The sequence below is a fragment of the Rhinatrema bivittatum genome, chromosome 6 (genome assembly GCF_901001135.1).
Source record: "Rhinatrema bivittatum chromosome 6, aRhiBiv1.1, whole genome shotgun sequence".
Lineage (NCBI taxonomy): Eukaryota > Metazoa > Chordata > Amphibia > Gymnophiona > Rhinatrematidae > Rhinatrema > Rhinatrema bivittatum.
In genome coordinates, this window is record NC_042620.1 from 250,981,822 (window position 1) to 251,007,283 (window position 25,462).

The 25,462-nt window shown below is 43.9% G+C and overlaps 1 protein-coding gene across 1 annotated transcript in view; it reads right to left on the reverse strand.

The window, feature by feature from the left end:
* BICDL2 (BICD family like cargo adaptor 2) overlaps positions 1–25,462 on the reverse strand; it is a 160,991-nt gene that overhangs the window by 11,889 nt on the left and 123,640 nt on the right. Inside the window, exons 9-10 of the mRNA XM_029606788.1 lie at positions 21,872–22,002; positions 7,264–7,384 (exon numbers count right to left, since the gene is read on the reverse strand). Coding sequence (XP_029462648.1) covers positions 7,264–7,384; positions 21,872–22,002 — 252 coding nt within the window. The remainder of the gene's footprint in view (positions 1–7,263; positions 7,385–21,871; positions 22,003–25,462) is intronic.

Genomic DNA, 25,462 nt, shown 5'->3' on the forward strand with positions numbered 1-25,462 from the left:
TTAGTTTTAAATGTGCCCCATGCTAACTTCATGGAGTGCCCCCTAGTCTTTCTATTATCTGAAAGAGTAAATAACCGATTCACATTAACCCATTCTAGACCTCTCATGATTTTAAACACCTCTATCATATCCCCCCTCAGTCATCTCTACTCCAAGCTGAAAAGTCCTAACCTCTTTAGTCTTTCCTCATAGGGGAGCTGTTCCATTCCCCTTATCATTTTGGTAGCTCTTCTCTGTACCTTCTCCATTGCAATTATATCTTTTTTGAGATGCAACGACCAGAATTGTACACAGTATTCAGGGTGTGGTCTCACCAAGGAGCGATACAGAGGCATTTTGACATTTTCCGTTTTATTCACTATTCCCTTTCTAATAATTCCCAACATTCTGTTTGCTTTTTTGACTGCCACAGCACACTGAACCGACGATTTCAATGGATTTCAATGGATTTCGAGGAATGATTGCTGCCACCGGCCTGTCAGAGAAAGGAGAGGGGAGCCGCACTGAAGAAAAAGTGAGTAGAGTGACCGAGAGTAAGGAGAAAATGGGAGTGGGGTTATAACAGTATGAGGGGAAGGAATGAGGCAGGAATGAAGGAAGAAAGAGGGAGACAGTGATACCGTATATTCTGTATTTTCTGCTGCAGTGAGTTATAGATATTTATATGTATTATCAATATCCTGCTTTAACCAGGGACCTTCGCACATAAAATGTCTGCAGCCAAAGACCCAAATAAGCATTCTGTTCCATCGCTCTGGACAGACCAGAGCAGTAGGATTAAAAAAAGCAGTCCAACAGCAGAGTGACGCACGTGGAGGCGCCTGCCTCAGATGAAGGCACTGGGGCCACAATGTTTGATTCTGGTAAGGGCAGTCGCCCCAGAGCCATAATTATAAAAATGGCACCATTTTTGTAAGGAGTATTTTATATAGTGAGAGCTCAGTGAGATAGCTACCGAGCCATTCATAGCATAACCAGAACTTATCAAAGGGGCTTTTAAAAATAATGGGGCAGATTTTATAAAACTACGTGTGTGTGTACTTTGGTTCGCGCGCCAGGTGCAAATAAAAGTACGTGGGATTTCAATAGATATGCGCGTGCACGCAGGGGAGGTTTGGGGTACGTTTGGGGTAGGTTTTCGGGGGTTACGCACGTAACCCTTTGAAAATCTACCCCGATATTTACAGCTTTAGATTGGTAGTAGGTGGGAGATCAGGCAGGGACTGACATTTTTTAATGCACAGAAATAAAGGTTAACAAATAAAAAACAAACAAACTATATATATAACCCTCTCTTCGTTATGAGACTGAATAGAGGACTACTATTTTCCCAGGGCTGTACTACAAATGTCCCATCTCTCTCACTTCTTTTCCTTATTATAATATGAACCAGAAAGCCTCTGGCAACTGCGGTTCCACTGGCAGGATATATCACCTCTGGTACCCATAGTGCAGTAGGAGGTTAGTCTGAAAAGGGCGACCAAAATGATAAAGGGGATGGAACAGCTCCCCTATGAGGAAAGGCTAAAGAGGTTAGGGCTGTTCAGCTTGGAGAAGAGGCAGCTGAGGGGGGCTATTGATAGAAGTCTATAAGATTATGAAAGGACTTAAACATAGAAACAAAAGAACATAAGAAATTTCCATACTGCATCAGACCAAGGGTCCATCAAGCCCAGCAACCTGTTTCCAACAGTGGCCAATTCAGGCTATAATTACCTGGCAAGTACCCTACTGATGCTAGTAATCGCAGTGGCTATTTTCTAAGTCAACTTGATTAATAGCAAGTAATGGACTTCTCCTCCAAGACGTTATCCAATCCTTTTTTAAACCCAGCTACACTAACTGCACTAACCACATCCTCTGGCAACAAATTCCAGAGTTTAATTGTGCATTGAGTGAAAAATAATTTTCTCCGATTAGTTTTAAATGTGCTACATGCTAACTTCATGGAGTGCCCCCTAGCCCTTCTATTGTCCAAAAAAGTAAACCCTGATTCACATTTACCCGTTCTAGACCTCTCATGATTTTAAAGACCTTTATCATATCCCCCCTCAGCTGTCTCTTCTCCTAAGGGGAGCAGTTCCATCCCCTTTATCATTTTGGTCGCCCTTCTCTGTACCTTCTCCATTGCAACTATATCTTTCTTGAGGTGCAGTAACCAAAATTGTACACAGTACTCAAGGTGCAGTCTCACCAAGGAGCGATACAGAGGCATTATGACATCCTCCGTTTTATTCACCATTCCCTTCCTAATAATTCTTAACATTCTGTTTGCTTTTTTGACTGCTGCAGCACACTGAGCCGACGATTTCAAAGTATTCCCCACTATGACGCCTAGATCTCTTTCCTGGGCGGTAGCTCCTAAAATGGAACCTAACATTGTGTAACTACAGCATGGGTTATTTTTCATTATATGCACCACCTTGCACTTGTTCACATTAAATTTCATCTGCCATTTGGATACCCAATTTTCCAGTCTTACAAGGTTCTCCTGCAATTTATCACAATCCGCTTGTGATTTAACTATTCTAAATAATTTTGTATCATCTGCAAATCTGATTACCTCACTCGTCGTATTCCTTTCCAGATCATTTATAAATATATTGAAAAGCTTGGGTCCTAGTACAGATCCTTGAGGGTCTCCACTGTATTCCTTTTTCCACTGAGAAAATTGTCCATTTAATCCTAATCTGTTTCCTGTCTTTTAACAAGTTTGTAATCCATAAAAGGACATCGCCACCCATCCCATGACTTTTTACTTTTCTTAGAAGTCATAGAAGTGATGGCAGAAAAGGACCAAATGGTCCATCTAGTAGGGATGTGCAGACGGACGCCATACGTTGAATTTGGGATTCATATTTGTCGGGGGCCAGATATGTTTCATTCGGCAAGGGGGGCCCCTGAAACATTTATATGTTAATTCTTATTTGTCCTGACGAAAATTAAATTAACTACAACCCACCCCCCACCTTCCTGACCCCCCCCCAAGACTTACCAAAACTCCCTGGTGATCCAGCGGGGGGTCCGGGAGCCATCTCCTGCACTCACACCCTCGGCTGCCGGTTTCAAAATGGCGCCAATAGCCTTTGACCTACTATGTCACAGGGGTTACCGGTGCCATTGGTCAGCCCCTGTCACATGGTAGGAGCAATGGATGGCCGGCACCGGCACTATGTCACAGGGGCTGACGTAAGGGCAAAGGCTATCGGCGCCATTTTGAATACTGGCAGCTGACAGTCCGAGTGCAGGAGGTCACCCCCGGACCCCCGCTGGACTTTTGTCAAGTCTTGTGGGGGTCAGGAGGGTCCCCCAGACTTGCCAAAAGCCCCTGGTGGTCCAGGCGAGGTCCAGGAGCGATCTCCTGCACTCGGGCCGTCAGCTGCCAGTAATCAAAATGGCGCTGATAGCCTTTGCCCTTACTATGTCACAGGAGCTACCAGTGCCATTGGTCAGCCCCTGTCACATGGTAGGAGCACAAAATGGCGCCGGCCATCCATTGCTCCTACCATGTGACCAATGGCACCGATAGCCCCTGTGACATAGTAGGTCAAAGGCTATTGGCGCCATTTTGAAACTGGCAGCCGAGGGTGTGAGTGCAGGAGATGGCTCCCGGACCCCCCGCTGGACCACCAGGGAGTTTTGGTAAGTCTTGGGGGGGTCTTGAATTCTATGGTGAATTCAGGCAGTGATCTGTTGCCTTGCTTCAAATCCACTAAAGCAAACCCGGCAACAGAATTACAAGCAGGGTCATCAAAGACGGATTTAAACAAGTCCACAAATCCTTCTATGTCCTCAAGATAGGGTTCTTGCATTCCCACAAGGTAGATGCTCACGACAGGGCTCTTCTATCCAAGTATGACAGGATGTAGGTGGTCTTCGAAAGAGCCATGGGAAATAAAGTTGGCTGTAAGGTGAAGAGCATGCAGCACTGGTGCAGAAAGCCCCGGGTCTTCTGGATTTCTCCGGAAAAGCGGATAGGAGCCGCCAGTGGTACAGCAGTCTTTAAAGTTACCTCCAGAAACTGACCTTCTTGAATAGAAGCTGTGCCTTGTATCTTCTGTGTGTGTAGCTGATGAAATGCTGCAGTAAGTTTCTCCAAAGTTTCCTGCTGCTCTGAGATGCGTTGAGCCAGTCCCAGTATAGCCTGCAGAGCAGAGAGATGTGCCGGATCCATGAGGTTAACAACATCCCAAAGTTGAAGCCGAATCCACTGGAGTTAACAGCATTCCATTTTTAGCTGGATCCACTGGAGTTAGTAGCATTCCATCTTTTAAGCCAGATCCACTGGCGTTAGCAATCTGTTATAGACTGACTGTTCGAGTTAGCAATCTATTTTGAACCTGAATGCTCAAGTAGCAGTCTGTATGGAGAAGATACTTGGTGGGAGGAACAGTCAGATAGGAGGAGCAATCTGTATAGAAAGCTCTGTGTAGCGGGCTCCTGAAGAGAGAGGAGTCAGCAATCTTGTAGTGTCTCAGATATCGTCTTGCTAAGGTGTAGCAATCTGTAATGAATCTGATATAGTTGTGGTGGATCCCTGGGCCGATGGCAGATGACCACTCTCTCGGGAGGATACCCCAAGAGGGACCACCGGCTAGGCTGGAGTATGGACAAGATGGCGGAGTTGCAGCGTCGAGCAGGTCTAGGTATGCCAGAGGAAGACGGCATGGAGACGCCGTGGTAGCCAGCCATCCATCAGACCTGGAGGGAGTCGCCACAGAGGTAAAGAGGCCGGAGTGAGGGCGTCAAGCAGCGACGGACGCAACACACGTGGCACATTTAAAACTAATCCGAGAAAGTTCTTTTTCACTCAACGCACAATTAAACTCTGGAATTTGTTGCCAGAGGATGTGGTTAGTGCAGTTAGTATAGCAGTGGAGTGCCTCAGGGATCTGTATTGGGACCCTTACTTTTCAATATATTTATAAATGATCTGGAAAGAAATACGACGAGTGAGATAATCAAATTTGCAGATGACACAAAATTGTTCAAAGTAGTTAAATCACAAGCAGATCGTGATAAATTGCAGGAAGACCTTGTGAGACTGGAAAATTGGGCATCTAAATGGCAGATGAAATTTAATGTGGATAAGTGCAAGGTGATGCATATAGGGAAAAATAACCCATGCTATAATTACACAAGGTTGGGTTCCATATTAGGTGCTACAACCCAAGAAAGAGATCTAGGCGTATTAGTGGATAACACATTGAAATTGTCGGTTCAGTGTGCTGCGGCAGTCAAAAAAGCAAACAGAATGTTGGGAATTATTAGAAAGGGAATGGTGAATAAAACGGAAAATGTCATAATGCCTCTGTATCGCTCCATGGTGAGACCGCACCTTGAATACTGTGTACAATTCTGGTCGCCGCATCTCAAAAAAGATATAATTGCGATGGAGAAGGTACAGAGAAGGGCTACCAAAATGATAAGGGGAATGGAACAGCTCCCCTATGAGGAAAGACTAAAGAGGTTAGGACTTTTCAGCTTGGAGAAGAGACGACTGAGGGGGGATATGATAGAGATGTTTAAAATTATGAGAGGTCTAGAACGGGTAGATGTGAATTGGTTATTTACTCTTTTGGATAATAGAAAGACTAGGGGGCACTCCATGAAGTTAGCATGGGGCACATTTAAAACTAATTGGAGAAAGTTCTTTTTTACTCAACGTACAATTAAACTCTGGAATTTGTTGCCAGAGGATGTGGTTAGTGCAGTTAGTATAGCTGTGTTTAAAAAAGGATTGGATAAGTTCTTGGAGGAGAAGTCCATTACCTGCTATTAAGTTCACTTAGAGAATAGCCACTGCCATTAGCTATGGTAACATGGAATAGACTTAGTTTTTGGGTACTTGCCAGGTTCTTATGGCCTGGATTGGCCACTGTTGGAAACAGGATGCTGGGCTTGATGGACCCTTGGTCTGACCCAGTATGGCATTTTCTTAAGGATATCCTGTTTCAGGATATCCATTCAAGGGAGATTCTTCAAACTCTGCTTCAGCCTGTGCTGCACTAAAGTGCTGTTGGTGCTTTAGGGTTTACCACATGCACTTCTACTTCCTGGGCACTGGTGGTTGTACTCTGCAGCTGCTACTACTAGTGCCTGCCCTATCCCTCTCCTCTGACACACTAGGATCTGGCTGAACGATATCCTCCCCAAATTTAAATTTTTTACAGTTTGACATGCCTGCTTCTCCTGATGACGTTTTGGATTTTAAAATATCTCTCTTCAGTTTGGTTGGGGGACTCACTGGTTGCCTTGCAAAAAAAAAAAAAAAATAAAATCCACTACCAACGTCAGGCTTGCCATGGTCTCTGGTACCTTTGCCTGACATGATGGGAGTTTTATCCGGTGCAGTGCCTGCTTACTGGGATGACAATGATGGACGAAAAATGTTTTAGTTTTTATTATTTTCAAACAAGCGGAAGTGTGTGACACCCACTAGAAGTTGCAAGGGAATAACCATGGCTTGAATGAGCGTAAGTTAGCTTCAAGCTTTTATGACTGCCATACTGCTCAAAAGTTTCCAGCTGGTGCCAATTCAACCACTTTTGGGGCAATTGCTAACTTTCTTATGCAGGCTGTGTTACACAAACACACATCTACGTTACACCAATCTTCAAAGCAAACTTACACGCCTGCGTGTTTGCTTCGAAAAGTCCCACCAAAACTACCCACACACAGTTACCCCTGCTAATCTGTGCACAGGAAGTTTGTGAAAATCCAGATATATGCACCCAAGTCCAATCCCTGCCCAAGGATCGCCTCTGCTCAGTCCAGGAAAAACTTACGTGCATACAGGACAGATGCGTGGAAGTGTTCCCCTATTTCAGGCAGGCAATTCAACAAGCCATTTGCGAGGGGAAGGCATTGTTGGACCCATGGAAATAGCTTTGAAAATGACTCTCCCTTTGTGTATGTGTGTGAGTGTATTTCAAGGGAAAAAATAAATGAATATAAAAGTAATATACACAGTTGCCATAGAATACAACCATTGTTTTGCGCTTGTGAGAATCTTACTTAGGTTCAGGAATTTCTCCGTTAAAGTGCCATTAGATTCAGATGACAACTGTGCCTTCCTGCTGGGCATTAGGTGCTTACTTAGGAGGATTCCATCTCTGGGAGTTTACGTCACAAAAACATAGCGTTTAAATCCTTTCTGCTTGGAAAATGGCGCACGGAGGTGTGTCGTCCCCCCCCGTCCCCCCCGCTATTCTACAGAGTTCCAGCCATGCCGTTGTTCGCCCTCGCGCCCCGGTTTCTTACCTGCCACGCCTCGAGCTCTTGGGAAAGGGTCACCTTTTGCTGAATGGTACGCAGCAGCTGCCGGCTCATGGAGTCCCTCTCCAGGCAGCATTTGGTGAGTTCCAGCTCCATCTCGTTCTTCCTACATTGCAGAAAGAGATGGGGGGGAGGAGGGTCAGACCAGAGACCTTTTATAATTTCCTAATTCACCTCCGTCCTCGTCATTGCAAGAACCTTTACTCTCCAAATTATATGGCTGCTTCCCATAATCCCTATTCAGTGATATCTGAAAAGTGGAAATGTGTGCAGAATTCGGTCATGCTTCCTTAAAAGTGAGCCGCTCTACTCTGCTGAAAACATGAAATTAAAGGCTTAACCAACTGGTTTTATTAGACTAACTAGATGGCTTTCTTTTGTACCTGCACTTAAGCTGCCGCACAGGCAGTTGGAGGATAAGGAGAACACTGTAGTGTAGTGCAGTGTCCGTGGGGATGTGGGAGAGAAAGCTTTATGAAATGTTGATGCTGCCCAATCTATGTACATCTGTCTAGATTAAAGAAGGACATTGTTAGATTTTAGGGCTAAACCAGTGTGGGTTCTCGGGCACATCTGCACAAAGGTCTCTGAAAAGGAGGGCACTCTCTCTTACTGCGGGCTCATGAAAAACTCACTCCGTACATCACAAATGCTTTCCAGGTCCAGCTCCTCTATAAGAATCTGACACCATGCTTGCTTGTGTTGCAGAAGCAGCTACCGGGGTTGAAATTGACGAGGTCATTTGAAGCAGGACCAAATTTATTGGGAGCCCACGGAAGCACTTGCCTCTGGTCCCAAATTTTGAAGGTGCCTGGGAACTCTATACACTTGGAAAGCCCTGCTCTTTCCTGCCCCAGCCTCTCCGTTTCAGACAGCATGCAGGAAGCAGAAGGGGAGTGCGTGAGGCTGTAGCACACACCTCAGAGCAGAAAACAATTGCTCTGCTTCCTTCTCCAGCCCTTCCCCTCCTGCCTCTAAGGGAGGGCAGGTAATGAGCTGGAGCATGCAGGCAGCATGTGAGGAGAAACTGGCGGGAGGGGGTGTCTGAAAACGGGACAGAACAAATAATTCCGGTTCTGATGTGTCTGCTTCAGCCTCACCCCCTCCCTTCCTGGTGACAACAGGCAGCATGTGGGGAGAAACAGGAAGAGAGGGGGCTGGAGCAGAGACACCTTGGCCTGCTGCTGTGATCCCAGTACTTGGGGCTCAGCAGAGTAGGGGAGGAGGAAGGAGACACTCCAGAGCATAAGTCAGGAAGCTGTGATTTATTGATTTGATATATCACCTTTCTATATATATATATATATATAAGTCAAAAAATAAGGCAACGTATTGTATGTTATTTGTGCTTACAATGTAATATACACAAAAAACCCCAAAACCAAAATGTTTGGGGAAAAAAGCACTAATACTTCTAATTTAATTAATCTAAAAAACTACGTAATTCAGTTAAAATAATTATACTTTATTGAAAGTGTAACATAACATGAATTTTACTTTTTTTTTTATAAAACATACCAGCATCTCATAAAGATGTTTTTTATATTTGATTTCAACCTTAATAACAGTATCCTCAAACATACAGTCTTAGACCCAACTGATATTTGCCCTCAACTCTGTCCTACCTCTAGTCTCAATCTGTCCCTAGATTACCCGAATAACACCAAATGATGAATTTTTCCAATATTACTGTTGGTCTTCTTGAGTGGGAAACACCACTTAATTTTCACACTTATATATTATATATCCTTATTCTTGCTTTAGGATATTATAGTACCTTTGAGATTAAGTCAATAAACTTAATCTCAAATAACTCTTTTTAGATATTTAAACAAATAATTCTCAAATCTTGTTAGCAGTGTGTCCCACTTATATACTATTTATGGCTTTTATATACCGATGTTCGAAGGACATCACATCGGTTTACATGAAACAGGTACGGAAATATAACATAAAATGAAACAGGTGCGGAAATATAACATAAAATGAAAACTGTGCAGTACATAAAACGGAACATAAGGCAAGCTAATAAGAACTGGGAAGGGAGAAAGTAGATAAATAATATTATAACATAATAAAATTATAAACATGGAATTTACAGTGTCAATAACTACAGCTTTATGGATGGCAAGGGCAAAGAGCAGGGGAGAAGGATTATGTGTAGCCGGAGGTCAGGTGGCATGTCATTTCAGTTTGAGGGTCCTGCTATGGATAGTGCTCTTTCTTTTGTGGTAGTGAGATGGGGAGATTTAGTGAGGGGTTTGTGTAATGAGCCGTTATACGCGGATCTGATGGGTCTAATGGGGATATGGAAGTGAAGGGAGTCGTTGAGCCTTGGAACGTCATGCTTATGTAGTGTCTTATGTATGATCGTGAGATTCTTATAACGAATTCTGGAGGAGATAGGGAGCCAGTGGAGGTCTCTAAGGACGGGGGTGATATGGTCTTTTCTGCGAGTGTTGGTGAGTACTCTGGTAGCGGCATTTTGAAGCATTTGGAGTGGTTTGATGGTGGCTGAGGGGAGACCCTGCAGGAGGGAGTTGCAATAATCTAATTTGGAGAATATTATTATGGCCTGGAGGACTGTGCGGAAGTCATTAAAGAGAAGGAGGGGTTTAAGTTTTTTGAGGATGTGAAGTTTGTGGTAGCATTCTTTCATGGTAGAACTTTTTGAGGTTCAGTTGGGTGTCTAGTACAATGCCAAGGTCTCGTACATGTTGGGCGATAGGAATTGAGGGGGGAAGGGTGTGGGTGTCAGTGGAGATCAAGGAGTTGGGATTGCGTGATATTAAGAGGAGTTCAGTTTTGGAGGTGTTGAGGGAGAGGTTAAGATTAGAGAGGAGGTGGGTGACTGATGCTAGACAGGTTTCCCAGGATTCAAGGGATTTAGAGATGATTCGGTAATGGGGATAAGGATTTGGACTTTGTCCGCATAAATGTAATGAGTGAGTCCGAGATCAGATAGAAGATGGCAAAGGGGTAACATATATATATATATTTAAAAGGGTGGAGGATAGGGAGGAGCCTTGGGGTATACCTCAGGTTAGGTTGATGGGTACAGATTCGCTGTTACCAATTTTGACCTTGTAGTGTCTTTTATCGAGGTAGGATTCAAGCCAACGAAGGGCGGTGCCAGCAATGCCAATTTCGGTAAGACAGTTTAGGAGAATCTTGTGGCTGATGGTGTCAAAGGCGGAGGAGATGTCTAGCATGGCAAGAATGTAGGAGTGGCCATTATCCATGCCTTTAAGGAGGGTGTCAATGAGGGCGATAAGGAGGGTTTCGGTACTGTGAAATTTGCGGAAGCCAAATTTGCGGAAGCCAAATTTGCGGAAGCCAAATATAAAATAAAAGTGGTTTACAAGTTAATGAGGGAGGCAGAAAGGAAAGTCCTGAGATCAAGGAAGGGTGAATGGGAAATGTTCAGAGGTCAGGAAAGAGGAAGAGTGATTGGATCAGGCCTGGGGGAGGGAAAAATGCAGAGACCACCCCTGAAAGGGAGACGTGGAGCACGAGAGAGAAAGTTTGTATAAGAGAGAGAATGGATTAGTGGGGGGGTGGTGTGAGTGCGGAAAAGAGAAAATTGGTACACATTTCCCCCTCACACTAATCAACAGCAATCTTCAGTCTCTAGGTATGTTGATCCCATCTTTGGTGCCAGCCTAGAGCTTGAAGCATGCTCGTGGGAATCCAGATGAGGCTGTGCCTGTCCCTTCTCCTCCTCTGGCTGCAATGGGAAAGGTTAGCATGGAGTCTGGAAGCAGGTGTGTGTTCACAAGCTCTGTGCACAGTAACAGGAAGCTCATGCATAGCAGGTGGGGTGGAGCGCGTAACTTACTAAAATTCCCCCCTCCCATGTGTGCCGGCGCGCACATGTTATAAAATCCACGTGTACATGTGCACTCACCAGGAACTGTGCGCACATGGACGTGCACCTTTTAAAATCTACCCCTATGTGCATAAGGCTATACTGCAATATAGGCTATTTGAAAATTACTCTCCCCATGCATATTAAGTGTCTATGATCTCTATAAGTGTAAGCTATTTCTATAAGACTCATACTGCCTGCAGCTCTTGGGATGTACAATCTCAGCATACACTAGTTCTTATATATTACCTGATGGGCATGGAAGAATTTCATGTTCTTACATCCAGTTTTTCAAGATCTTTGTGGGGCTAATCTATGATTCCAATGCTGTATAAGAATGCGAGGTTTGTGAGTTGATTGATGTCTTGCATCTTATTCCGTACTATTAAAGCACTTTTCAATACCACTTTCAGTCTCCTGTAGAACTCTTTGCTGATCTTTACAAATCACTGAGAGACTGAAACTGATACCGAAAATCAAAGACTGGCCCCTTAAAAATCTTGAAAAATTAAATGTAAGAATAAGAAACTTCTCCATGCCTATTAGGTAATATATAAGAAGCAGCTCTTGTACATCCTACGAGCTGCAGGCAGTATAAGTCTTATATAAATAGATTACACATACAAAGTTATTAGGCTTATAGGCACAATTAGCTCAAATACTCAAAATGTATTTGTTGAAGTATGAAAGTGAACAGCCAGAATCAATCTCTAACTTCTGATCGTGTCCTTGTTGGACTCCTTATATATTAATTTGGAGAATGGATGAACTGGCATGCTGATCCAACATGGTGAGGCATGATATCCACAAAGTTCATCTTGAATCACTGGGGATTTCAGGGAAGGTATTACATTGGTTTACTTCTCTTTTAGACAGTAGACACCAACACGTGCAGATCAAAGATCAAGATTCTTCATGGTGGAGATTGGTGAAGTGAAATAGTAAATCATAAAAGTCAGAACTTCAGCCAATAAATTTAAAAATCAATTTTAAATGGAGGAAAAACATCTCAGAATAAAGCATTTTTGATGCTTTTTTGAGCTGTTATAGCCATAGCATTGGTATTCTGAGATCTTTTTCTTTCATTTAAAATTTATATGTAATTTTATTGGGGACTTGAAAGTTGGCCTATCCCAGGGTTCAGCCCTGTCTTCTGTTCTTTTTAATGTATACCTTGCACCTTTAGGAGCAGTGCTAGAGGATCTGAGTGAATTGTGCTTTTATATGCTGACAATGTTCAGCTTTATATGCCAAAAAGATGAATTTTAAGACCTGTGCACGGGAGCGCATGTACGTGCGTTTGCAAGGTCGCGTACATGGACACAGCGATGTTATAACATATGCGCTTATATGCACGCATAGTATAACATCGGCTATACGCGCATACATGTGCATGCAATTTTACATTGACGTGCACATCTGCCTGCAAATGCCGCCTTGATTGCGTAAGTGGGGGGGATTTTAGTAGATACGCGCCCTGACGCAATTACCTGTTTCCCCGGTTTGTTCCCAGTTTGCCCCAGTAAAGGAGAGGTCTTCCCAAACCCCCTAGCTAACTTGCCTCTCTTTTACACCCATTAGCCCCGACCCTTAAAACCTGCTGACTGGGTTTTTTTTTGTTTCATGACTTATACATCGTCCACAGCAGAAGAAAAAATTACCCCGGCGCGCACTGGTGTGCGTAAATATTTATGCGCTGGTTTCATTCATATTTCCTGGAACGCCCATGCCCCGCCCCACTCCTTTTATGAGAATATTTTTTTTAACTTGTGTACCAGGAGATATGAGGGTACCCGGGCGCCTCTTACAATCCATGCAGTATGTGCTGGGCCTATATATGTACATATCTCCTGGCCTTGGCATACGCAGGGCTTTTAAAATTCACCCGCAAGTGATGTAAATGGCACTGTTCCAAAATGGTTGTTGCGTACTTGCGTGCTTGAGGTAAAGGCTTGGTTAGCTGCCAATGGATTGGTCCTAAATATATCAAAGACTAGATTCCTTTGGGTAGGAAAAAGTCCCCAGGCAGCTGAATTGGTGCCAGTTATGCTTGAAGGTGAGATCCTATTTGTTCTGTCAGAAGTAAAGAATCTGCGGGTGTTATTGGACTCTCAGCTGACAATGAGACCACACAGCAAGCACTTGGTGAAAGTGGCTTTTTATAAGCTGAAAGTGTTTAAAGCATTAACATTTTTAATTTCAGAAAATATGTTTCGGACATTGCTTCAAGCTCTGGTTCTGGAGCATTTAGACCACTGTTGCATTAAAAAATTTTTTTTTATTTATTATTTTTTATATACCGACATTCGATCTGAGATATCACATCAGTTTATATTCAGGTACTGTAGGTATTTCCCTATCCCCAGAGGGCTTACAATTATTTGTATTAAATTATTTGTATTGGGCTACCTGAACATTTTATTACATTTATTGCCCTTTTTTCAACATGTGGCGGCATGAATGCTACTGGGTTTGACAAGAACAGATCATATCTGCTCAGCTAACACTACCTCAGAATTATCCCGACGTGAAAGAGCTAATTAGCAGTGGGGGAATTTCAACTCCTCAACCTAGCAATAAAGGTCAGCCCGACACCCCCCTCCTGTTGCAGAGCCGAGGGCTTTTTTTAATTTAAAGTGCTAATCCCTCCCTCCTTAGTGCACAACTGCCTCTCCTGGGTGATCCCCACCCCCAATCTTCCCCACAAGAATGAAGAAGCCCCCAGGACTACCCAACACCTCAAACTCAAATGCAGTGAAGTGTCCATCAGTGGCATCATCATGCTACCCTCTTCTCAAAAATCGACTACTGCAACTCCCTCCTTCTTGGCCTCCCCGCAACTACCACACAACCCCTATTGATGCTCCAGAATCCTAACCAACTCCAGCCGAGGAGACCACATCACGCCCATCCTCAGGAATCTCCATTGGCTCCCCATAAGCTTCAGAATCCTTCATGAGTCCCTCACTATCATTCACAAGACCATCCATAATCAGCACTCGCTCGAGCTAAAAATCCCGCTTCGGCTCCAATCCTCAAATAGACCGGTCAGAGCTGCACACCCCCACCAAATCCACTATTCACACCTCCACTAGGAAACGGGCCTTCTCCACAGCTGGCTCATCTCTGTGGAACGCCATGCCTCCAGACCTATGCCAGGAACACTGCCCGCTGACCTTTAAGAAAACACTGGCTGTTCAAACAAGCCTATCCTTAACCTTATAAAATGTTATGTTACACTCAGTAAGTCACAATGTAGTTAACGTATAATAAGTATATTATCGTTGTAACCGCTATCATTTATATGTTCCTTCCTTCACTCCCTACCGTTCTTCTATCTTCCAATCTCTAGTAACCCTCTTTTCTCGGTAACTTACCTCCCTTTTAAACGATCAAGCTAATGTTAATTCCCCCTTGTTCGATGTAAACCGATGTGATATGACTTATGTCATGAACGTTGGTATAGAAAATAAATAAATAAATAAATAAATGAGCTTGTCAGCTTTGCAGGAGGGCCCTGCAGTCCTTGCTACCAGTAAAGAAGAAGAGACCCAATGAATGAGGTGTGCCCATTGCAGAGGAATGGGTGTAGGGTCCTTGAGGGAAGGATAGCCCCAGAGGAAGGAGAGGATGAGCACTTTAAGTGATGGGGGACCTCAAGGTCTGCAGCAGGAGTGGGATGCCGGGCTGACTTTTATGGAATAAAATCCTGTCAGCTAAGCAGTCCTTTCCATTAAGGCTAGTTAGCATGGGAGATTTTGCAGCAGCTAGCATGGACGCTACACTTTTTTGTGTTGTGCTAGTGAGGGTGATTTTTACCATGCCCCCTGTAATAATTTATTGCATCGAACGTTAAATCCCTTTTTGACATGCATGTAAAAGTGTCACCAAGGCACTACAACTATGGGTTTAATTGCATAGACCCTATTAAATAATATTGGGGCAATTTTTATATAACCTGCTTAGTTGCAAAGTACTTGGGTACGTTTACTGCACATTCTGTACTTTATAGCTAATTTCATCGCTTATTGAAAACTATTGCTGTAAAGTGTGTGCACTCAAAGCGCCTGCATACGTTGCTCCTGCTCTTTGTGTGGGCAGCAAAGGAGGAGTAAAATTGCACGTGTACTTCTGAAAATGCCCTATGTATACCCTGTTTTCCTCTGCCATTCCTCAGAGATGCCTCTTTTTAACCTGACTGAAAGTACATACGCTGTGAAAACCCCGGCCCAGGAAAAAGAAGACAGTTTTCAGACGGGCAAATTTACTTGTACAAATGGCATTTTTGTATCAAACACAGGTAATTTTCATTGCATTTCCACGGATAAAACAGTGTTTTATGCATAGAAAGGAGTTCTTTGAAAATTACCTACACTTTCTGCACGTAAAAATATGTGTACAGTGCCAGGACATGTGAACGTTTACGCATAGAGAGAGCAGGCATTCCTGGTAGCACTTGCCTCATACACACTCAGGGCAAACAAGTATGCATACTCATGTAATTTTGCTGGAAAAAGCACCTACGCAAATAGCAAGAGCGGGTCTTCCTATGTATTTTGCTAACCCATCTTTCAAAGGGGAAGTTTTCCCTCTGAAAATTGATATAAAGTCTATGGGTAAAAGGTACCTGCAGACTTTACAATTTTGCGCACAGTTTGCATTTTCAAAGCACACTCCTGCACAAGTTAATAGGTGTAAATGTGATTGCCCATGGTGGATTACATAGGAATAACATAAAATACAATAAATAATAAATGTAACCCTACAAAGGGTCATTAACATTCCTCACTAGGTTCTAATATTTTTTTGGATGGTTCCGGCTGTTCAGGGTTCACCAAAAGCTTAGGGAGGGCAGAAGCCTTGCCCTTTGCAAGCATCCTCTGTAAGGAGGGGTGCTAAGGGGAATGAGGTAATGCTTGTTGCAGAGCTACAGATACATGTGGTAGATAAGATAATATAAAGGGGAGGTGCATTCCCTCCATGGGGAAAGGGTAGCATGAGTGAGACTGTATAGTGTGTCCTGTGAGTCCTGAGAAGAGAGAGGGCTTATGAGGAATCCAGAGATTTCTGAAGCCAGGAATAGGAAAAGATTCCACTCTGAGGTGACCGCGGGAATAGCAGAACAGATGAGGGCCTGGCCAGAGACCATGGGAAGAGCAGATGAGGGCCTGACTGGGAACCATGGGAGGAGAAAAGTGCCTGGGCAAGGACCACGGAAAGAACAGAGGAGGGCCTGGCCTGGGACTGTGGGAAGAGATGAAGAGGGCCTGGCTTGGGACCGTGGGAAGAGGAGCAGAGCAGATGAAGGCTAGGCCCGTGACTGCGACTGCAGCAGCAGGAAGATGAGAGACTTGATGGCGGCCAAGGCAGCATGAAGAATGGCAGTCTGGCAGGCGGGAGGAAGGAGAATCAAGGTAGAGGATGATCAGTTGAGGGGAACTCCTGCAGCAGAGGAGAGGCGGGTGTAAGATAAGGTTTGATGGACATAGCGGAGAGGAGGAAGGCTGACCATGAGCTTGAATTTCTAAATTGAGGCTGCTGGGGGTGGAAAGAGTCTGGGGGCTAAGGGTGAGGGGGATCTGAGGGGGAGAAGGAGGGTCTGGGGGTTAAGGGTGATGGTGATGGTGATGGTTCTGGGGAGAATGGGAATCTGGGTGGTTTTGGGCTAAGGGTGAGGCTTCTGGGGGTGAAGGAGGGTCTGGGGGTTAAGGGTGAGGCTTCTGCGGGGAATGGGAATCTGGGTGGTTTTGGGCTAAGGGTGAGGCTTCTGGGGGTGAAGGAGGGTCTGGGGGTTAAGGGTGAGGCTTCTGCGGGGAATGGGAATCTGGGTGGTTTTGGGCTAAGGGTGAGGCTTCTGGTGGGAAGGGGGTCTGGGAGTTAAGGGTGAGGCTGCTGGAGGGTGATATTGAGATTGTTTTGGGGAGGGGGTGTATAGAGAATGAAACTCTCATCCCCATGCTTCTTCCTGTCCCCCGCAATCTCTCAAGTCTGAACCCTCGTCCTCTTCACCAGGCTCGGTCTTTCTCTCTCATCATGGGGAGCAGGGGGCGTTGAAGGGAGAATGCTGGGGATAGGGGTTGAGACTTGGGAGAGATTCGAATTCAGGAAATATGACTAGCAGGACAATTTGTACTTGCATGCCAAAGTAATAAACAGTGTTTTAAATTCAAGGTGTTTGTGGGAAAAATTATATAATAGTGATTACACTATAATAAAATTACAGGATGAAGAGAGGACAACAACATTTTCAAGGTCCTGCTGCTGATCCATAGTTAGGGACCTTCATTTTCAGTTTTTATTTTATTTTTCCTGGGCATGTCAAAACAAAACAAAAATATCAGTGGAAAAATGACTTCTCCATTGATTTTTCTCCTGTGTGTCATAATAGTCATTTTTAACTATTTTATTTTTTTTTTTTTTATAACATTGAAATTCCCAGGAAAATTAAAATAAAAACTGAAATCAAAGGCCTCTGTCCATATCACGCCTAGCTACTTTTTCGGCCTAGTAGTGGATTATGGCAAATTTTGTTACAACTGCTGTTTCTCCTGGTTTATATTTGTAGTATAGGATAGAAGCACTTATGGTATAAAGATAATATTTTGGTAGATTATTTTCTGCTGATGTATCTGAGATATTTTATGCTTAGCATTGTACTTGTGTTCTTGCTTTAAACTGCCTAGTGTCTCCTTTGGCATGAGGACGGCGGTATATAAATATAAATGTTATGTGTCCCAAGAGTTTTTCCTGATCATTTTTTTGTGTGTGTTGGGAAGTGTTTAATTTTACTCTTGTCAGTTTTGGGAAATGTGCAACTCTGATATCTGTATTTTGCACAATAGAGGAGGACATGAATTATTTTCTCTTCAGTGTTGCACTGTAGTCAGTCCGGCTTTTTGGAATTTCCAGTTCAATTTTCCTCTACATATTTGTGGTCATTTAATTTATATTTGGTGAGGATCTTACATGCATGACCAAGATTAGGTAATCTGCTAGCATGTTATTTCTGTGTAAACATCTGTCCAGTTTGTTCTGTTTTCCAGTCTGCACTTCCCAATAAGGCTCTAGAACAGTAGGTCTCAACCTTTCTTGACTACTGTACTCTTTTCAAGAGTTTTGGATATCTTGTGGAGCCCTATTTTTTTAGGTTGACAATTTGAAAACTTCACAGCAAAAACTGTAGCCCATATGTAAAAATGTGAAATAAAGCATTTGTTTGTTATAATAGAAAATCAGGGCCGGTGCTAGCTGTTTTGCTGCCCTGTGCGAACAATTATTGTGCTCTCCCCGCACACACACACACATCATTCAGTCTCTGTCTCGGGCCTGCCAAAAAAAAGCCCAGCTCCTTCCAGCAACCTAAACTTTAAAACTGTCACCCTTCTACCCTCCGGATCTTCACCCATTTCTGGTGCAAGAGTATTAGGTGCCCTAGACAAATCTTATACCCTTGCACCCTGCCTCCTCCTCTCTCCATGTACACAGTTAAAAATTATGGGGGTAATTTTCAAAAGGAGTTACATGCGTAAATGTAGCTACTATTGTAGCAATTTTCAAAAGCCATTTACTCAAGTAAAGTGCACTTATGTGAGTAAATCCTATAGACAAGTCAATGGCATATATTGTAGCAATTTTCAAAAACCCACTTACTCAAGTAAAGTGAATTTACTCCAGTAAACCTAGTTTTTACTCGAGTAAATGCTTTTTAAAATCAGGCCCTATGCATTCATTATTCAGGTTTTACATGAAAAAGAATATTCAAAGTAAAGTCTTCTGAGGTAACCCCCCCCCCCCCCCCCCACACAAGTATTTGCATTCATTTCTTTGATGCCAACCAGAAAACCCAATAAAAAAAGACACTTGGAACCCATATGGCATTAGGGCTACTGTAATGAGTGTTAGGTATGGGCTTTACCCTCAAAAAGCTATGAGTAAATTACAATTAAATATAATAAGTCTACCACACCAAAACAGCACTAACTGCCAGCACTTAAAAAAATAACAATCCTATCTATGAAAAGGCAACACTGCAAATACTACACCATGCCCTAAAACACCAATACACCTCCTATTAAGAAAACAGAAGAAACCAAGCTGCTATAGATTCCTACACTCTAGCAGAATATCTCTGCTTGGTCACACATGCAGAACACAGGCAGACCCTCACCAAATACAGAATATAGAGACATAAAGTATAAATAGAAACATGCAAGCAAAAACTGAATAAGAGCATAAGAACATAAGAAATTGCCATGCTGGGTCAGACCAAGGGTCCATCAAGCCCAGCATCCTGTTTCCAATAGAGGCCAAACCAGGCCATAAGAACCTGGCAATTACCCAAATACTAAGAAGATCCCATGCTACTGATGCAATTAAATATCAGTGGCTATTCCCTAAGTAAACTTGATTAATTTTGCTCAAAATGGCGCCGGCCGTACGGCAACACGATTCGACTGCAGGAGGTCGTTCCGGACCCCCGCTGGACTTTTGGCAAGTCTTGTGGGGGTCAGGAGGCCCCCCCCAAGCTGGCCAAAAGTCCCTGGGGGTCCAGCGGGGGTCCGGAACGACCTCCTGCAGTCGAATCGTTTTTCCGTACGGAAAAACGATTCGCGGTAGGAGATCGCTCCTGGACCCCCGCTGGACTTTTGGCAAGTTTTGTGGGGGTCAGGAGGCCCCCCCAAGCTGGCCAAAAGTCCCTGGGGGTCCAGCGGGGGTCCGGGAGCGATCTCCTACGCTCCTGACGTCGGGGGACAAAAAAACAAAATGGCGCCGGCGCTACCTTTGACCTGTCATATGACAGGTCAAAGGTAGCGCTGGCGCCATTTCTACAACGCACGGAGGTCCGAGAGTAAAAGATCACACCGGGACCCTTCCTCTGGACCCCAGGTAATTTAAGGCATTTTGGGGGGGGTTCGGGAGGGTGGGGGATTTATTTTAAAGGGTCGGGGTGGGTTTTAGGGTTGTTTTAGTGTGCCGGTTTTCCCGCCCTCCCCCTTCCCCTCCCCCCCCCACTGGACCCCAGGTAATTTAAGGCATTTTGGGGGGGGGTTCGGGAGGGTGGGGGATTTATTTTAAAGGGTCGGGGTGGGTTTTAGGGATGTTTTAGTGTGCCGGTTTTCGATTTACACGATTTACACGATTTACACGATATTTAAAAAACCCAAACTGCGACGATCCGATTCCCTCCCCCTCCCAGCCGAAATCGATCATTAAGACGATCGATCACACGATTCACATCTCTAGAAAACACAGTCTTGCTGGGTTCACACCTCCTGTGCACATGTAAAACATAAAAGAGCTGCTCTACCTGTGGTTATCTGCTCGGTCCCGAGGGCCTCTAACCAATATCAGTACGAATGGCAACTCTGGGTTGCCCATTTTTTAAGTGGCTGCATTTAGGCACCTAGTAACACTTGGTGCCTATATTTAATATTCAAGGCAGAGATTTAGGTGGCTAACTCCCAAAGGCAGTGTCAGAGCAATGCTGGATATTGAGTCGATAGGATTTAAAACTATATTCTCCTGCTGGCTTGGGGAGCATTTGGGGGAGAGGGATTCTTGATGGTTGGAGAGAGGTTTTGAGGGGGATGGGGAGGGGCTGGCAGTAATATTTTTTAAGACTGGGTGGGAGGGAGGTGGATCAGGAGAGGGGCTTGGCCCATACTCATTTTAAAGATTGGATGGGAGAAAGGGGGATGCTTTATAAAGAATGCTAGCTAAGCTGCCTTAGCAGGCTAAGTATTGATATCCTAAAAAGATTAGCAAATGTCTAGCAGATTAAGCTTTAAGAACATAAGAAATTGCCATGCTGGGTCAGACCAAAGGTCCATCAAGCCCAGCATTCTGTTTCCAATAGAGGCCAAACCAGGCTACAAGAACCTGGTAATTACCCAAACACTAAGAAGATCCCATGCTACTGATGCAATTAATAGCAGTGGCTATTCCATAACTAAACTTGATTAATAGCAGTTAATGGACTTCTCCTCCAAGAACTTATCCAAACCTTTCTTGATCCCAGCTACACTAACTGCACTAACCACATCCTCTGGCAACAAATTCCAGAGCTTTATTGTGCGTTGAGTGAAAAATAATTTTCTCTGATTAGTCTTAAATGTGCTACTTACTAACTTCATGGAATGCCCCCTAGTCCTTCTGTTATTCGAAAGTGTAAATAACCGATTCACATCTACTCGTTCAAGACCTCTCATGATCTTAAAGACCTCTATGATATCCCCCCTCAGCCGTCTCTTCTCCAAGCTGAACAGCCCTAACCTCTTCAGCCTTTCCTCATAGGGGAGCTGTTCCATCCCCTTTATCATTTTGGTAGCCCTTCTCTGTACCTTCTCCATCGCAACTATATCTTTTTTGAGATGCGGCGACCAGAATTGTACACAGTATTCAAGGTGCGGTCTCACCATGGAGTGATATAGAGGCATTATGACATTTTCCGTTTTATTAATCATTCCCGTCCTAATAATTCCTAACATTCTGTTTGCTTTTTTTGACTGCTGCAGCACACTGAGCCGACGATTCCAAAGTATTCTCCACTATGATGCCTAGATCTTTTTCCTGGGTGGTAGCTATATTTAGGATAATTTTCAAAGAAAAATCTAATTGGCTATGTTGAGTTGAAAATTAGCTGAATTCAGGCAGCCCTTTCTGAAAAGTAGCCCCTCAGATTAGGAGGATAAGAAAGTGATGGTGAAAGAGGTCAGACAGTCTTACTTAGTGATGGCCTCATCCCGGTCCGTGATGGCTTGTGTGAGGGCGCTGTCTCTGTCACTCTGCTGGCACAGCTGCCTCAGTTTCTCTAGTTCATCCTTCAGGTTGGCCAGCTCCACATGCTGCAGCGTCACCTGGAGGCACAAAGAAATCAAAGCTTGGCGAGAGGCCCCAGGAAGCTACACATTTCTCTGAGGAAAGATTTAGGGCTATGAGAGGCTAAAGAAAGTCCATAGGCTCCTCTGAGGCAAGGTCTAATATGTATCTGCAGTGTTCTTTATCCAGAGCAGAGGGAGAAGTAGTCATTACATGCAGAAAGCTTACGCTTAGTGCCCACAGTTCATTGTTTTGTTAAAGTAGTTTCTGGTCATCTTCTCATTTCTTTGTAACTTCTGTTATTTTTCCAGCTGCATTTCCACAGCTCATTGTCTTCTCTCACCCCTTCCTAATCTCCTGCCATTTCATACCTCTTCCCTCCAGCAAGATACTCTCTCTTCTCTTGTTTTATCTTCCTTAGCTCCCCTGCTCTATCCCATGTAACAGAGGCAGGGGGGATATCCCCCCTCACCCTCGCTCCCATGGACAGCAGAATCCCTTTTTTTTGGTTGGCGGGGGCACCCCAGCATGTGCCTGTGTTCCCATTCCATTCTGCGTGTCTTGTGAGGCCAGCGCAAGACAGGCAGAAAGGCCTGCAGTGCCTCCAGCAGCGCACAAAATCTGGACAGACCAGGGACCGGGTGGCACAGCACATTCCCACGCCTGTGCCAGCAACTCTTCTTATCCCAGCCCATGTCCTCTCTCTCAAGTTTCTCCCACCACATGCCCCCTTTGCTTTACCATCCGTTCCTCCCTTCTCTCCTAGCCAGTGTTCATCCCTTCAGTTCCTCTCCCAGCAGTTTATTCCCTTTTACAACTAACGCCAAGTCTCAGCCAGCATTCCTCTCTCCTCCTGCCCTAGCAGTTTTCTCAGCCCCTCTCGCCATCCTCACAGGTCTTATGTTCCTCTTTCCCTTTCCCAGGCCTTCTATCAGAATCCCTCCACATTTCTATTGTACCTCAGGACAGACCATAGGCAGGAAGCCCGCCTGCCCTAAACTGCAGCTACTGCCTGGTCCCCTGCAGCCAGTTGGTCAGACATGCCACAGTCAGCCATCAGACTACAGGGGAAGGCAAGAGCAGTAGCAGGGAGAGAGAAGCATATCAAACTACCCTTGGGCTGCTCTCGCTATCTATCAACCCTGCAAAGCTGGTTAACACACAAGAGACTTTCCCTAAATGTAAATAAAACTGAAATTTTGTGTCTTAGAAGAAAGAATGAAAATCCTTTTCATGCCAGCTTCAGTCTTGATCAGTTCCAGGCCCACAAATAGGTTTGGATATGAAGAAAAGGGTGCGTGGCGGTAGCTTGCATGAAGCAGCAGTTACTACCCTTAGCAGAAGGTTAGCCTTGATGCTTTTGAAGGAACTGCAACATTGCTCTCTGCTTTGATGGTGGGGGCAAAAAGGGGAATTGGATTCAGAGACAGCCTACACTGGGCCCCGAATTTTACAGTCCGGGGTATTGATATGCAGACATTAGGGAAAAAGCACAGGACGGCTTCTATGGCCAAGTCCTAAAGCAAAGCATGTTCAAGCAGCATTGTCTGAATCATCATGCAGGCTGCTCATCCCGTGAAATGTTGCTGGTAGTAGTTTTGCTATGGGTTTTATAGTTGCTTGATTTTGATTGAAAATATTACTGCCCTTACAATAAGGCTTGGGGTAATCTGCGCAGAGCAGCAGTTATTACCTTTGGCAGTAACATGGGGGGTGACCTGCACGGAGTGGCAGTAACTAACCTTGGTGGAGGCGTGGGGCTTGTCTGCACAGAGCGGCAGTTGCTACCCTTTACAGAAACATTGGGGTAGCCTGCATGGAGCAGCAGTTACTCCCATGGGAGCTTGCTGGGTGGACTGGATGGACCATTTGGTCTTTTTCTGCCATCATTACTGTGTTGCTATGTATACATTTATTTATTTATTTATTTGTATTTTTCTATACCGGCATTCACGGAGTTCGTATCATGTCGGTTTACATAAAACAAGGGGTGAGAAATACATTATAACGTAAATAACTAATAACATAAGAGTATACATTAAAAGTAAAACAAGTGCATGGAAGAAAAAGTTACAATAAAACGGGGGTCATTCTAACTGGGATTAGAGTTAGAGGAAAGATAAAAAGTCTCAGTCTCAGTCTTAAGGCACACACTAAAAACTTAGCACAAAAATCCTATTGGAAACTGAGAATGTTGTAGCGATTGAAGTCCTATTTAAATCCAGCAGAGTTTTGGACAGTTGTTCAATCACTTATCCTTCCAAATATAGATTATTCTAATTCACTTTATCTTGGACTGACTCTTTATACAATTAGGTTGATTCAGGTTATTCAGTACTCTGCCGCTAGAATTATTTCAGGGACCCCTCATTTTGAACATATCACCCCCATACTTAAAGCCCTTCATTGGTTGCCCATTCAGTTCTATATTCACTATAAACATTGATTATTATCCATAATGCCCTAAAAAATTATCTCCCATTCATAATTAATCCACTGTTTAAACTTCATAGGCTTACAAGGAATTTAAGATCAGAAGTACCTGAAGACTGGAGGGTGGCCAATGTAACCCCAATATTTAAAAAAGGCTCCAGGGGTGATCCGGGTAACTATAGACCAGTGAGCCTAACTTCAGTGCCGGGAAAAATAGTGGAAACTATCCTCAAGATCAAAATTGTAGAGCATATAGAAAGACATGATTTAATGGGACACAGTCAACATGGATTTACCCAAGGGAAGTCTTGCCTAACAAACCTGCTTCATTTTTTTGAAGGGGTTACTAAACATGTGGATAAAGGTGAACCGGTAGATGTAGTGTATTTGGATTTTCAGAAGGCATTTGACAAAGTCCCTCATGAGAGGCTTCTACGAAAACTAAAAAGTCATGGGATAGGAGGCGATGTCCTTTCGTGGATTACAAACTGATTAAAAGACAGGAAACAGAGAGTAGGACTAAATGGTCAATTTTCTCAGTGGAAAAGGGTAAACAGTGGAGTGCCTCAGGGATCTGTACTTGGACCGGTGCTTTTCAATATATATATCAATGATCTGGAAAGGAATACGATGAGTGACGTTATCAAATTTGCAGATGATACAAAATTATTCAGAGTAGTTAAATCACAAGCAGACTGTGATACATTACAGGAGGACCTTGCAAGACTGGAAGATTGGGCATCCAAATGGCAGATGAAATTTAATGTGGACAAGTGCAAGGTGTTGCATATAGGGAAAAATAACCCTAGCTGTAGTTACACGATGTTAGGTTCCATATTAGGAGCTACCACCCAAGAAAGAGATCTAGGCGTCATAGTAGATAATACATTGAAATCGTCAGCTCAGTGTGCTGCAGCAGTCAAAAAAGCAAATAAAATGTTAGGAATTATTAGGAAGGGAATGGTTAATAAAACGGAAAATGTCATAATGCCTCTATATCGCTCCATGGTGAGACCACACCTTGAATACTGTGTACAATTCTGGTCGCCGTATCTCAAAAAAGAT